At 64.3% G+C, this 12,308-nt stretch overlaps 2 protein-coding genes across 3 annotated transcripts; both read left to right on the top strand.

Moving 5' to 3' along the window:
* The first annotated feature begins 240 nt into the window (after positions 1-240).
* On the top strand, positions 241-3,593 carry LOC129132268 (lysosomal acid glucosylceramidase-like). 2 transcript variants are annotated; one of them, XM_054651309.2, is made up of 10 exons: positions 241-451; positions 723-914; positions 989-1,135; positions 1,216-1,349; positions 1,429-1,601; positions 1,695-1,932; positions 2,044-2,268; positions 2,341-2,504; positions 2,624-2,749; positions 3,276-3,593. In XM_054651309.2, the coding sequence occupies exons 1-10, from the start codon at positions 385-387 to the stop codon at positions 3,376-3,378; spliced, it is 1,569 nt and encodes a 522-aa protein (XP_054507284.2). In that variant the 5' UTR covers positions 241-384; the 3' UTR covers positions 3,379-3,593. The 2 variants fall into 2 exon arrangements, with proteins under 2 accessions (XP_054507284.2, XP_054507283.2); XM_054651308.2 differs by lacking the exon at positions 241-451 and having other exon boundaries at positions 590-914.
* Positions 3,594-3,700: 107 nt separating this feature from the next.
* LOC143696233 (lysosomal acid glucosylceramidase-like) lies at positions 3,701-11,106 on the top strand. The gene is made up of 12 exons (XM_077191991.1): positions 3,701-3,861; positions 6,851-6,969; positions 7,304-7,417; positions 7,617-7,808; positions 7,882-8,028; positions 8,153-8,286; positions 8,621-8,793; positions 8,899-9,133; positions 9,792-10,016; positions 10,433-10,596; positions 10,674-10,799; positions 10,871-11,106. Exons 3-12 carry the CDS (start codon positions 7,351-7,353, stop codon positions 10,974-10,976), a joined length of 1,569 nt encoding a protein of 522 aa, XP_077048106.1. The 5' UTR covers positions 3,701-3,861; positions 6,851-6,969; positions 7,304-7,350; the 3' UTR covers positions 10,977-11,106.
* Positions 11,107-12,308: the final 1,202 nt, after the last annotated feature.

Here is a 12,308-nt window from a genome sequence, read left to right as displayed (position 1 = left end):
GGTGCCGGCTCCCGGTTTCCCGGTAGCGGCTCCGCGGGACGGGGCGACCGGTGCCGTCAGGGCCTGGGGAGGCAGCGGGGACCGAAACCGGGAACGGAACCGGGACCGGCACCAGCACAGAGACCGGCACCGGAACCGGGACTGGGACTGGCTGCTCTTCTCGGGGACGGGTCGGGGGGAAGCGACCCCGTTCCCACGCGGTTCTCCCGGTTCGCGGAGCCAGAACCGGAGCGGGGGAAGGGCCGGGGTCAAGCCCGCCCAGAGTCGGTGCCGCTCCTGCACCGGGTGTGGGCGGGACGAGCTGCCCGGGCTCCCTTAAAGGCAAGGCCGGCGGCGGAGCCGGTGCTGCCGGGCCGGCTCCGAGCGCACCGGAGCGGCGGGGCCATGGGGGCGGTCGGTGCCCTGTGCTGGCGGCTGCTGCCGGTGCTGCTGGCCGTGCACCGGGCCGCAGGTGAGCGAGGGGGACCCGGGATACGCGGTGGGCCCGGGGATGGGGGTCCCGGGGCTGCCCGGAATGGGAGGGGAGGAGCTGGGAATACCTTTGGAGTCCGTGGCCGGGGATGCCCGGGAGTTGTCTGGGGTTCCGTGGGCAGCGCGGGGCTCGGTGCCCGGGAGGTGCCGGCGTGTGGAGCACGGGGCAATGGTGTCACCCCCGGAGCAGGCGGGAGAGCTGGCAGGGACACGTCCCTGGGGCTGCCCCCACCACCCTCCGTGCCCCCCAGGCGCCCGGCCCTGCAGCCCCAAGTACTTCGGCCGTGATGCCATGGTCTGTGTCTGCAATGCCACCTACTGTGACACGCTGGACCCCCTGGTCCTGCCAGCCGCCGGCTACTACGTCAAGTACGAGAGCAGCAAGGCCGGCAAGCGGCTGGAGCGGAGCGAGGGGAAATTCCAGCACAAACTCTGCGCCCCAGGTACTGCCGCGGCCGGCAGGGATGGGATGGACCCTGCAGCAACCCACCATCATGCTGGGCTCCCCTCCCTGCAGATGTTGTCCTCAGGCTGGACACGACGCAGCGCTTCCAGAGGGTGAAGGGTTTTGGTGGCTCCATCACCGACGCAGCCGCCATCAACATCTTATCCCTGCCGGAAAGAGCACAGGATCACCTGCTGCGCTCCTACTTCTCTGAGGAGGGTAGGACGTGGGGGACACAGGTGGGATGGTGACAGGGAGTATGGACATCATGGACACCTCGTGTCCCGCTGTGCTGGCAGGGCTGGAGTACAACCTCATCCGGCTCCCCATGGCCAGCTGTGACTTCTCCCTCCATGCCTACACCTACGATGACGTCCCCTACGACTACGAGCTCACCCACTTCGCCCTGCGGGACGAGGACACCAAGCTGAAGGCGAGCGGTGGGAGGGAGCAGGGGAGGGTGGAGGGTCATGGGGGCTGAGCTGAGCTGGCCCCTCCACCTCCTCCTGCAGATCCCCCTCCTTCACCGAGCCTCGGCTGTGAGCAAGCGGCCGCTGTCGCTGTACGCCAGCCCCTGGACCTCCCCCACCTGGCTGAAGACCAGCGAGTCCTATGTGGGGAAGGGGACACTGAAGGGGCAGGCAGGGGACAAGTACCACAAGACCTGGGCCGACTACTTTGTACGGTGAGGAGCTGCTGGGGCCAGGGGAGATACCTGGGGGCCTCTCAGTGGTGGCACTGGGGACTCCTCACGGCTCGCCCCTTGCCCCCACGCCAGGTTCCTGGATGAATACGCCAAGCACAATGTGACATTCTGGGCAGTGACAGCAGAGAACGAGCCCACGGCAGGGCTGATCAACAACTACCCCTTCCAGTGCCTGGGTTTCACAGCTGAGCAGCAGAGGGACTTCATTGCTCGCGACCTGGGCCCAGCACTGGCCAACAGCTCCCACCGCCACGTCCAGCTCATCATCCTGGACGACAACCGGCTCCACCTGCCACACTGGGCCAGAGTGGTGAGTGTGGTGACCCTGGGAAGAGCCCCTGTCCTTGTGGGGGGCTTGGGTGCTCTGCCTGTGGAGGGCTGGGCCTCTGTGCCCCATGGGATTGACTCTTCTCCCTGCCAGGTCCTGGAGGATGAGCAGGCAGCTCGCTACGTCCATGGCATCGGCATCCACTGGTACCTGGACTTCATCGGCCCCATACAGGACACAGTGCTGCCCACTCATGAGCTCTTCCCTGACTACTTTATCCTGGCCACGGAGGCGTGCATCGGGGCCCATTTCTGGGAGCGGGATGTGATTCTGGGCTGCTGGGAGCGGGGCAACCAATACAGCCACAGCATCCTGACGGTGAGGCCCTTGCGTGCTGGCCCTGGGGAGGGTTGTTGGTGCTGGGCAGGCATCTGAGCTGTCCTGTTGCAGAATCTGAACCACTTTGTGGCCGGCTGGACTGACTGGAATCTGGCCCTGGATCTGGAGGGGGGCCCTAACTGGGTCAAGAACTATGTGGACAGCCCCATCATCGTGGACAGCAGTGAAGGCATCTTCTACAAGCAGCCCATGTTCTACCACATGGGGCACTTCAGGTGGGTTGGAGCCCACAACATGTGCTAAGCTGCCTTGTCCTGAGAGAAGCAAGGCAAATTTGGCTCGAGAGGAGCTCTTCTGGGGTCTCCCTGAGGTTGTTTCTCATTTGTCTGTTCAGTAAATTCATCCCCGAGGGCTCCCAGCGTGTGGGGCTCGTCGCCTCCAGAGAGTCCAAGAAGACAGCGCTGGAGTACACGGCTTTCCTGCGCCCTGATGGGGCTGTGGTTGTGGTGGTTCTGAACCGGTGGGTGATGCAGCCTGGCCACCCCTGTGAGGGACCCCTGTCCTGCCAGCCGTGTGTGGGACCCCTGTCCCATCAGCCCTGTGTGTGACCCCAGTCCTGCCACCCCTGTGTGTGACCCCAGTCCTGCCACCCCTGTGTGGGATCCCATCCTGCCACCCCCGTGTGGGACCCCTGTCCCATTAGCCCTATGTGGGACCCCCATCCTGCCTGCTTTATGTGGGACCCTCATCCTGCCACCCCCATGTGGGACCCCCAAGCTGCCACCTCTGTGTGGGACCCTTGTCCCATCACTCCTGTGTGGGATCCCCATCCTGCCAGCCCTGTGTGGGACCCCCACCTGCCACCCCTGTATGGCACCCCCATCCTGCCAGCCCCATGTGGGATCCCGGTCCTGCCACCCCCGTGTGGGACCCCTGTCCCATCACCCCTATGTGTGACCCCCATCCTGCCAGCCCTGTATGGGACCCCATCCTGCTGGGCCCTGTGCAGGTGCTGCAGGTGTGACCGCCCTGCTGTCACCCCGCAGGTCCCCCCAGGACATCACCTTTGGGCTGGCAGACACTGTGGGCCTCCTGGCGGCTGTGGCTCCGGCCAACTCCATCCAGACCTACGTGTGGCAGCGGCAGTGACGGGGCCGAGCGCCGGGGGCCGGACGTGCAGCCCCAGCTGCCCGCGGGCTCGGGCCGGGGGCAGCGTCCCCGGGGCTGTGACAGAGCCAGAGCGGGCCGGGGACGCTGAGCGTGTGCAGGAGGGCCGGGGGCACGGTGCCCCTCAGGGTGGAGACCCCACAGGCTGTGAGCGCTGTGTTCTGCTGTTCCGACATTAAACACGGATGCTGCCTTGATGTCTGCGGCTGCAAGAGAAAGCTCCGGGTCCCTCCCCCGCTCCTGGGCACTGTGGCTGGGTGCCACCCCGGCGTGGAGTCTGCTGGAGCCTGGAGAGCAGCACAGAGCAGCTGGAGCGTCCAGAGAGTCCAGGGCAGCCCCCTCTCCCTGCCCTGCCCCTCTGCCCAGCTCAGCTCCCGTGGGGCTCACCCTGCTGAGATGCTGCAGGCAGGAGTCTGCTCCCAGCTCTGAGCATGCACTGCCTGGCTGGGGCTGAGCAGAGCCCAAGTGTGCTCCTGCTGCTGATGGGGACAGGTTTTAGGAGCTATCAGGTGGTTCGGGAGTCACCCTGAATGCCCTTGGTGCTGCATCAGGAGCAGGCACAAAGCACTTGGACACCCACCCTCGATGGAAGGGCTGAGCAGGGATTGCAGCCAAGCCTCAGCTTTCTGTGCTTTCCCTGCCACTCTGGAGCCACCTGCAGCCCGATGTCAGGCCAGGGGCTCTGTGGGTCACATCTGTCCCGGACCAAGGTCCTGAGGCCAGGGCTGGAGGCAGGGCCAGCTCCAGGAGCATGGCAGCATGGGGGGCTCAGGGTCCCAGCCAGCTCTAGCTGAGCCCCATCTGCTCCTGGGGCCTTTCTGGGGCAGGGAGGCTGTCCAGGCTGCAGCAGCCCTGCCTGGAGCCTCCTGTTCCCCATGGGGGCTGATCTGAGGGGTCCCCACCGTGGTGGGGAAGCTGGGGGTGCACCAGGGGCTCAGCACCCACCACAGATCTGGGGTGCCTGGAGCAAGCGGGGGCAGGACCGGGAGTGGGTGCTGAGTGTGGGCGCACCCAGGAAGGAGGGAGGGAGCTGGCAGGGTGTGAGAGCAGGAGATTAGGGCAGGGAGGTCATAATTTCAGGGCGAGGAGGGCGGCGGGGATCCGTGCAGGTGGGATGTGCCCAGGGGTGCTGTCAGGACTGACAGCCGCGATGCTGCGTGGGCTGAGCACAGCCCAGGCGTGGCCGGTGAGTGACAGTGTCACCCTGGGACACTGGCACGCCACGGAGCCACGGGGATGCTGCTCGTGGGACCCCGGGAGCTGCCGCCAGAGTCCTGGCGAGAGCAGCCCGCTCCTGCCCCGAGGCTGTTTGTGTTTGTCCACAAGAGGGAAATGTTTCTCCAGGATCACGAAGCGAGCCCCATCCCCATCGCCCCGCTGCCAGCATCCCTCTCCCGCTGCAGGGCCGCTCCCCCACCTGTTCCTCGCTTACCTGCTCGGCTGCTCGCAGCTGTGGCCGGATGCTGAATCACCCCGGTGCCGCTGCGCTCGGCTCGGTGCTCAAGGACCGACTGGCTCTGGGATAAACGCAGCGGGGGCGAATCCTCCGACGTCGCTGGGCTTGGCTCTGCTCATTAATTCTTGTGCAAAACCTTGGCTTGTGTGGGGCTCGTGGTGACTGGGGGCTGCTGGTGTCACCCTGGGTCACCCTGAGGACTGTCCCCACGTGCTCCGGGCTGGGGTCTTGCTGCTGGGAAGGAGTTGCTGTGATGCCACACTGAGGCTCTTTGGCATAAATATTAACAAAGATCCCCTGAAAGGTGACTCAGCCCAGCTCCATGTCCCTCTGTCCCCATCCACACTGGCCTGGCTTAGGGACAAAATTCACCCTCTGGCTCCTCTGGTGGCTCCTTTGACCCCACCTCCTTGAACAAACCCACCTGAGCACTGCAAAGGGGGTCACACCATGCCACGAGGCCCCTGCCACCCCCAGGAGCTCCCCCTCTTTAGAGATTGGCCACAAGAAGCAGCTTTATGGGCTTGGTGGCACTGCCTGGTATCTGCTGTGCCATGTGAGGCGTTGCCCGGCCCCTGGGTCTCACTTTTCCTGCTCAGCAGGGCGCTCTTATCAGCTGGTGTTGATAAGGATGAGCTCCAGCAGCCTCCGCGGTGTTTTGCTTCCAGGAGCTGTGGGACCTGAGCCAGCTGGGGGGCTGTGGGTGATGGGGGGCAGGAAGAACTGGAGCTTGGAATGGGGAAGGGTGAGTGGGGGCATCCCGGATGTCTGGAAGTGAGTTCCAAGGCGGCTGATTGCCTTAGGAGCTATTAATCCCTCCCCAAAATTGGGGCTCATTAGCCTGGGTGTAGCAGTCTGGTCACACCTTAATTACACTTGGGAGGTGGGAGAGCCACGGTGCAGCGGGACAGGGACAGGAGCTCCTTCCTGGGGCACCTGTTTGCCCCATGAGCTGTAACCAGGGGCTGCCTGGCCCCATCTGCCCCAGCCCCAGAGGCTCAGGTGTCTCATGGCTCAGCTCCCAGCAGAGGGGTGGAACTGTGGCAGGGCCCATGGCAGGGCAATGCTGGGGTTAGGAGGAAATTTGATGAATTGATTTGCCCCAGAGCTGTATCTGATATGCCAGAAATGGAGAAAATTAGTCACAAAGTGCTGCTCCACCCATGGAGGGAAATCTAACGGAGCAGTTTAACCCTGTGCAGGGCAGCCCTGAGCTGCTGATTGATGCTCCAAGCCAGCAGAGCTGTGGCTGGGAGCTGTGGCTGAGATGTGGCCACTCTCCATTCCCACACCAGCCCTGTGTGGGGATGCTGAGGATGTCCCCACAGTGAGGGGTATGTGTCCACAGGAGTGGGGACATCCTGGGTGATGGCACCAGGTAGGGTCTGTGTGCCCAGGTGAGCTGGCCCAGGTCAGCCTTGGCTTGCTGGGCTGGAGGGTGACTCCTGGAGGAGCAAGGAGTGCTACAGGAGCACCAGAGCTGGGCTCTGCTCCTGGCATGGTGTTGGGACAGCAGGGTCCCCTTTGAGGGTCTAACTGCTGTTGTTGACAGCTGGAGTGCAGCCCTGCTTGTCCAGGAGCTGGGGTATTGCCTGCTTGCTGCCACTGCTGCCACTGCTGCCACTGCTGAGCTGGGCAGAGTGATGCCAAAGGCTTGGGCAGGGAATGGCAAGAGCCCCAGCTCCATGTGGCCACCCCTGCTGTGCCCCTATGCTGCCCTGAGCTGTGCAGCCACGTTCACTGACCTTGCCTGGGTGTCCTGGACCATCCTGCACAGACGGCCCTGTGGCTCCTGGGGGACAGTGGGGACAGCGGGGTGGCGGGCAGGGATGAGTGGGTGTCCTGTTGGAGGTGCCCAGCAGGACAGACAGCCGTGCCATGAGCCTGCCCTTGACTCTGCTGGGCTCTCAGGGGCTCATCCAGACCCTGCCTGACAAAATAATCAGCTCCTCCTTCAGTGGGGTCTCAGATCTGCTCCTGTGACCCTTCCCTGTGCAGGTTGGACGTTTCACTGAGGCCCAGCTGCCAGCACCGTGTCTCTGTCCCTCCTTGCCGTGGCAGTGGAGGGCGAAGGGGACCCGGCGAGCAGGTGATCGGCGGTCCTCGCCCCAGGGCAGGTACGGGCCGGGAGCGGAGCAAGGAGGAGCTGTGGGGGTGGGAGAGGGTGTGCTGCGGAGGGAGGTCTCCGAGCAGCTCCCTGTAAAGGCCAGGTGGGGAGGCTGCAGCTGCTGAGGAGGAGGAGGAGGGCTGGCGGCAGTGCAGGTCGGGAGCAGCCGGGGTGAAGGCGGGCGCGCTGCGGGCTCCTGGCAGGGCTGGACCCTCCCCGAGCGAGATGAGGGGGGTTAGGGGGGATGCAGGGTGTGACAGGAGCTCCGAGGCGCTGGAAGGGGCTGAGGAGATGGGGCTGATCCCTCCATCCCCCTGCCGGGCCTGAGGGTGTCCCCGCCGCAGGTGCTGCTCCCCGGGACCTTCCAGAGCTTGGGGAACGCGGAGGGGCCATGCGGGCTCTCGGCATCCTGGGCTGGCTGCTGCTGCTGCTGCTGCTGCCGGTGCCCCAGGTGGCAGGTGAGCCCGGGGACGTCGCGGGGGTGGCAGCGGGGCTTGGGCACCCTGGGGCAGCGCGGGGCTGGGTGCCCGGGAGGTGCCCGGGAGGTGCCCGGGATGCGGAGCACGGGGACAGTGGCATCTCCCCGGGGCAGGCAGGGGAGCAGATGGGGACACGTCCCTGAGCCGGCAGCCACCCCCACCCTCCCTTGCCTCCCAGGTGCCCGACCCTGCATCCCCAAGGATTTTGGGCACGGCTCGCTGGTCTGTGTCTGCAATGCCACCTACTGTGACACGCTGGACCCCCTGGTCGTGCCAGCCCCCGGCTCCTACGTCAAATATGAGAGCAGCAAGGCCGGCAAGCGGCTGGAGCGGAGCGAGGGGAAATTCCAGAGCAGTCTGAGCACCCGAGGTAGCGCCACTGGTGGGTGGCGGTGCCACCGCGGCCCCTCGGGCAGCAGGACCGAGCCGGGCTCTTCCCGCAGGGCTGCTGCTGACGCTCAACATCTCCACGCTGTACCAGCACGTGAAGGGATTCGGCGGCTCCCTCTCCGATGCTGCTGCCATGAACATCCTGAAGCTGTCCCAGCCGGCCCAGGACAACCTGCTGCGCTCCTACTTCTCCGAGAGCGGTGAGCAGTGAGGGCACGGCAGTGGGAGCAGATCCTGGGGTCACCAGAGGTGGCTGTGCCTGTCCCCGCTGCAGGGACATCGTCACCTGCTCCGGTGCCACTTGATGCTTTTCCTGCTCCTCAGGGATCGAGTACAACCTCATCCGGGTCCCCATGGCGTGCAGCGACTTCTCCGTGCGCCCCTACAGCTACGATGATGTCCCCAAGGACTACGAGCTGAAGCACTTCAGGCTGGCGGACGAGGACGTGAAGATGAAGGTGGGAGGCTGAAGCCGCTGCCATCAGCACCTTGTCCCCTCTTGTGCCGGAGCTCCTGCGTGTGCTGGGACCCCCAGGACCAGGTGCTGCTGTCCCTGCCCGCCGTGGCAGTGTGCATGGGGACAGCCTGTGGGAGCTGGCACCTCCTCCGGGGCACGTTCTGGCGCATCCCAGCTGGCACGGGCAGGGTGAGGAGCCAGGGCGCTGTGCCGGGGGGTGGTGCTTGCCAGCTGCCAGTCCCTGCTGAGGTCCTTTGAGTTCTCCCGTGCTTTGGGCTCTGTGGTTCTGGGGAGCTGCAGCTGGAGCTGCCCTCTCCCTCTGCCCCCTCCCACAGATTCCCCTCCTGCGCCGAGCTTTGGCCATGAGCAAGCGGCCGCTGCTGCTGTTTGCCAGCCCCTGGACCGCCCCAGCCTGGATGAAGAGTAACGGGGACGTCCGTGGGAAGGGGACTCTGAAGGGGAAGGCAGGGGACAAGTACCACAAGACCTGGGCCAACTACTTCATCAAGTACCGTCTGTGGAGCCAGGCTGGGACGGACAGCGGGAGGATCGGGGAGTGGGGTGGGGTCGGGGGGGCAGCACATCTGATTCTGGCCCCGCTTCTCCACACCAGGTTCCTGGATGAATATGCAAAACGCAACGTGACCTTCTGGGCGGTGACGGCCCAGAACGAGCCGCTGGCGGGGCTCTTCACGCCCCCCCAAGCCCCCACCATCGCCTTCACGGCCGCCCAGCAGCGGGATTTCATCGCGCAGGACCTGGGCCCCGCGCTGGCCCGCAGCCCCCACCGCACACGGCTCCTCATGCTCGATGACCAGCGCATCCACCTCCCGCACTGGGCCAAAGTGGTGAAGAGCAGCGCCCCTTCCTTCCCCTCCGCCTCGCTGCCCAGCCTCAGGCTCTTTGGGAGACGGAGCCGTGGCCTCTCCCAGCCCTAGAGAGTGGGAGCAAACCGGGTCTGCCGGAGCGGCCGCCTCCGCCTGTGCCCGGCGGGAGTGAGGACAGGAGGTGGCACCCACACCCTGGATCCCGGATCCTGCCGCAGCTGCTGGGCACCAGCACCTTTTTCCGGGCAGAGTTTTGGCTGATTTGGTTTCTCTCCATGATGCTGTTTGGGGATATTGCCTTAAATTAGGAGGAAAGAAAGTAAAACGTGCTCCTGCCCAGCTTCGACCCAGGCAGTGTGTTCCTCCTTTCCCTCCATGGCTGCAGGGCTGGACCACCCCAGGGGTGTGTGGAGGGAGGAGCAGGCAGCAGCAGAGCTGGGTTGGGGGCAAGGAGCCCATTGAGGGGAAAACCTGTGCCCACCCCCTTAGCACTGCCCCCAAGGAGGTGCCAAGGCCATGTTGGGGCACCAGATCCATGCTAGGGTGCTGCTCAAAGGGTGTGGTGCCCACAGGAGGGGACAAGAGGTGGCTCTGAGAGGCCATATGGAGTCCATGTGTCCATCCCTGCAGGCTTCAGGCATGGGTGGCCTCAGTGTGAGGCATCTCCTTTGCTCCCCAGGTGCTGGGAAATGCTACAGCTGCCCGTTATGTGGCTGGCCTGGCCATCCACTGGTACCTGGACGCCATCGTCCCACCTGCCTGGAGCCTGGAGGCCACTCACAAGCTCTTCCCTGACCATTTCCTCCTCTACACCGAGGCCTGCACTGGCTTCTTCATGTTCCGCTTCGCCGTGTCCCTGGGCTGCTGGGAGCGAGGAGACCACTACAGCTACAGCATCCTGACGGTACAGCCCTCACAGTGCCCTCACAGTGCCCTCACAGTGCCCTCACACGGCCCTCACACGGCCCCCACACGGCCCTCATACGGCCCTCATACGGCCCTCACACGGCCCTCACACGGCCCCCACACGGCCCTCACACGGCCCTCACACGGCCCTCACACGGCCCTCACAGTGCCCTCACAGTGCCCTCACACGGCCCTCACAGTGCCCTCACAGTGCCCTCACACGGCCCTCACACGGCCCTCACACGGCCCTCACACCGCCCTCACATGGCCCTCACTCTGCCCTCACACACTCACTCTGCCCTCACTCTGCCCTCACTCCTCCCTCACTCTGCCCTCACTCTGCCCTCACACCACCCTCACACCTCCAACCCAGTGCTGGGGGAGCCCCACTCAGTCCCTTTCCTGCCCTCCCAGGTCATGAACCACTTTGTGTCTGGTTGGACCGACTGGAACCTGGCCCTGGACCTGGACGGAGGCCCCAACTGGGTCAAGAACTTTGTGGACAGCCCCGTCATCGTGGACGGCAGCAAGGATGTTTTCTACAAGCAGCCCATGTTCTACCACCTGGGGCACTTCAGGTGGGTCAGGGGGGCTCAGGTGTGGCCACTAGCCCCAGACCAGGGGCAGAACCCCTCTCCTGGTCCTCTCCCCACAGCAAGTTCATCCCCGCGGGCTCCCAGCGTGTGGGGCTGCACAGCAGCCGCCGCTGCCTCCTCTGCCAGCTGGAGCATGTGGCCGTCCTGCGCCCCGACGGTGCCCTTGTCCTGGTGGTCCTCAACAGGTCAGCCCAGGCAGGAGATGGGGGTGGTGCCCAGCCCCAGCCGTGCCTGCTCAGCCTCTCTCGCTCCCCAGGTTTGGCCGGGATGTGCCCTTTGGAATCCGGGACCCTGCCATGGGGTTCATTGAGACTGTGGCTCCAGCCCACTCCATCCAGACCTACCTGTGGCGCCAGCAGTGACAGCCAGGGGAGTGCTGGGGGGCTCAGGGCGGTGCTGGGGGTCAGCTCTTCCCCCACCCTTTCCAGCATCCCTCAAGGGTGGAAGCAGCAGGTGGGAGTGCAGCCCCTGCACGAGGGGCTCCGTGCGCTCCTGGCGCCGGGACCTGCTGCTCCCCGCCTCCCCTCCCTCCCGGCAATTCCCATCCCCCTGGAAGTTCCCTCAGCGCCGTCTCCTGGAGCACACTTCCACACGTGGCCCCCTTGAAACCTTCGCGTGTGTGGCGGCCGCCAAGTAAAGCCATGACGCGCTCCCTCCGGAATGCGCCGTTGTTCCCGTCAGTGTTTCCTCTGCGCGCTCGGAAATCGCTCGGTTTTCCTCGCCGGGGCCAGGGCTGCCCCGGGGGCTCCGGCCCCCGTGGCCTGCGGGTGGCTCCTTGTTTATCCCTGCAGCTGGAGCCTCTGCTGCTGCCAGCCCTTGATTCGTTCCATATGTGCTGTTGGTTTTCCCCAGCCTACTTTTTTTTTGGGGGGAATTAAAAAAAAAAATCCAAATGTCAGATGCTGTCAGAAAGGCAGAGTAAATGATATCAGTGTGCCCATCCACCAAACCTTATGGACAAATTAGGCTGGTGCCACCTCTCCAGGGTGGCCTCTGGACAGAGTCCCCTCTATTCTGGCTGTGGCCAACACCGACCGCAGCCCGGAGTGACCTCCCCGTCCTGTTTGCTTTCCCTAAATACCAGTTACAGTATTCCCTGTGCCTTTGGGAACGTTACCAGCACCTTTGAAGTACAGGAATGAGAAAGCCAGAGCTCTCCTTGGCTAATGCCCCTGTGTGAAAGCCACGGAACTGCTGAGGTTGGGGAAAATGAAAAACCCAGAGGCTTTACAGCTGGTTTATTGGAGTGTGGTGTGAAGGTGGCACCGGGCTCCGTCCCAGCCCTGTTCCTGGAGCACACCAGCCTGTCCTGTGCTTTTATCCATGTTCCTGGGGAGTGCTGGCCCCAACGGCAGCTGGGTCTGGCTGCCTGTGCTTAGAATCATAGAATAGAGTCATGGAATCCTTGAGGTTGGAAAAGACCTCGAAGATCATCAAGTCCAACCCAAGTTCCCCCAGCGCTGCCAAGGCCAGCCCTAAATCACGTCCCAAGTGCTCCTTACACATTTATTAAATCCCTCCAGGGATGGCAACTCCACCATTGCCCCAGGCAGCTGATGCCAGGGCTGCACAGTCCTGTCCATGAAGAAATTTTCTTTAATATTCAACCTAAATCCCTCCTGGGAAATGCCACAGCTCTCCTGATGCAACTTGAGGCCATTTCCTCTTGTCCTGTCCCTGTTCCCTGGGAGCAA

This window comes from Agelaius phoeniceus, chromosome 31, assembly GCF_051311805.1.
Source record: "Agelaius phoeniceus isolate bAgePho1 chromosome 31, bAgePho1.hap1, whole genome shotgun sequence".
Classification (NCBI taxonomy): domain Eukaryota; kingdom Metazoa; phylum Chordata; class Aves; order Passeriformes; family Icteridae; genus Agelaius; species Agelaius phoeniceus.
This window is presented reverse-complemented; position numbering and strand designations above follow the sequence as displayed.

Coding starts and splice junctions, on each gene's coding strand:
- LOC143696233 (XM_077191991.1), top strand. CDS start 7,351: ATGCGGGCTCTCGGCATCCTGGGCTGGCTGCTGCTGCTGCTGCTGCTG. Junction 8,794..8,898: donor TGGGCCAACTACTTCATCAA/GTACCGTCTGTG, acceptor TCTCCACACCAG/GTTCCTGGATGAATATGCAA. Junction 10,017..10,432: donor ACAGCTACAGCATCCTGACG/GTACAGCCCTCA, acceptor CTGCCCTCCCAG/GTCATGAACCACTTTGTGTC.
- LOC129132268 (XM_054651308.2), top strand. CDS start 641: ATGGTGTCACCCCCGGAGCAGGCGGGAGAGCTGGCAGGGACACGTCCC. Junction 2,269..2,340: donor ACAGCCACAGCATCCTGACG/GTGAGGCCCTTG, acceptor GTCCTGTTGCAG/AATCTGAACCACTTTGTGGC. Junction 2,750..3,275: donor GTTGTGGTGGTTCTGAACCG/GTGGGTGATGCA, acceptor GTCACCCCGCAG/GTCCCCCCAGGACATCACCT.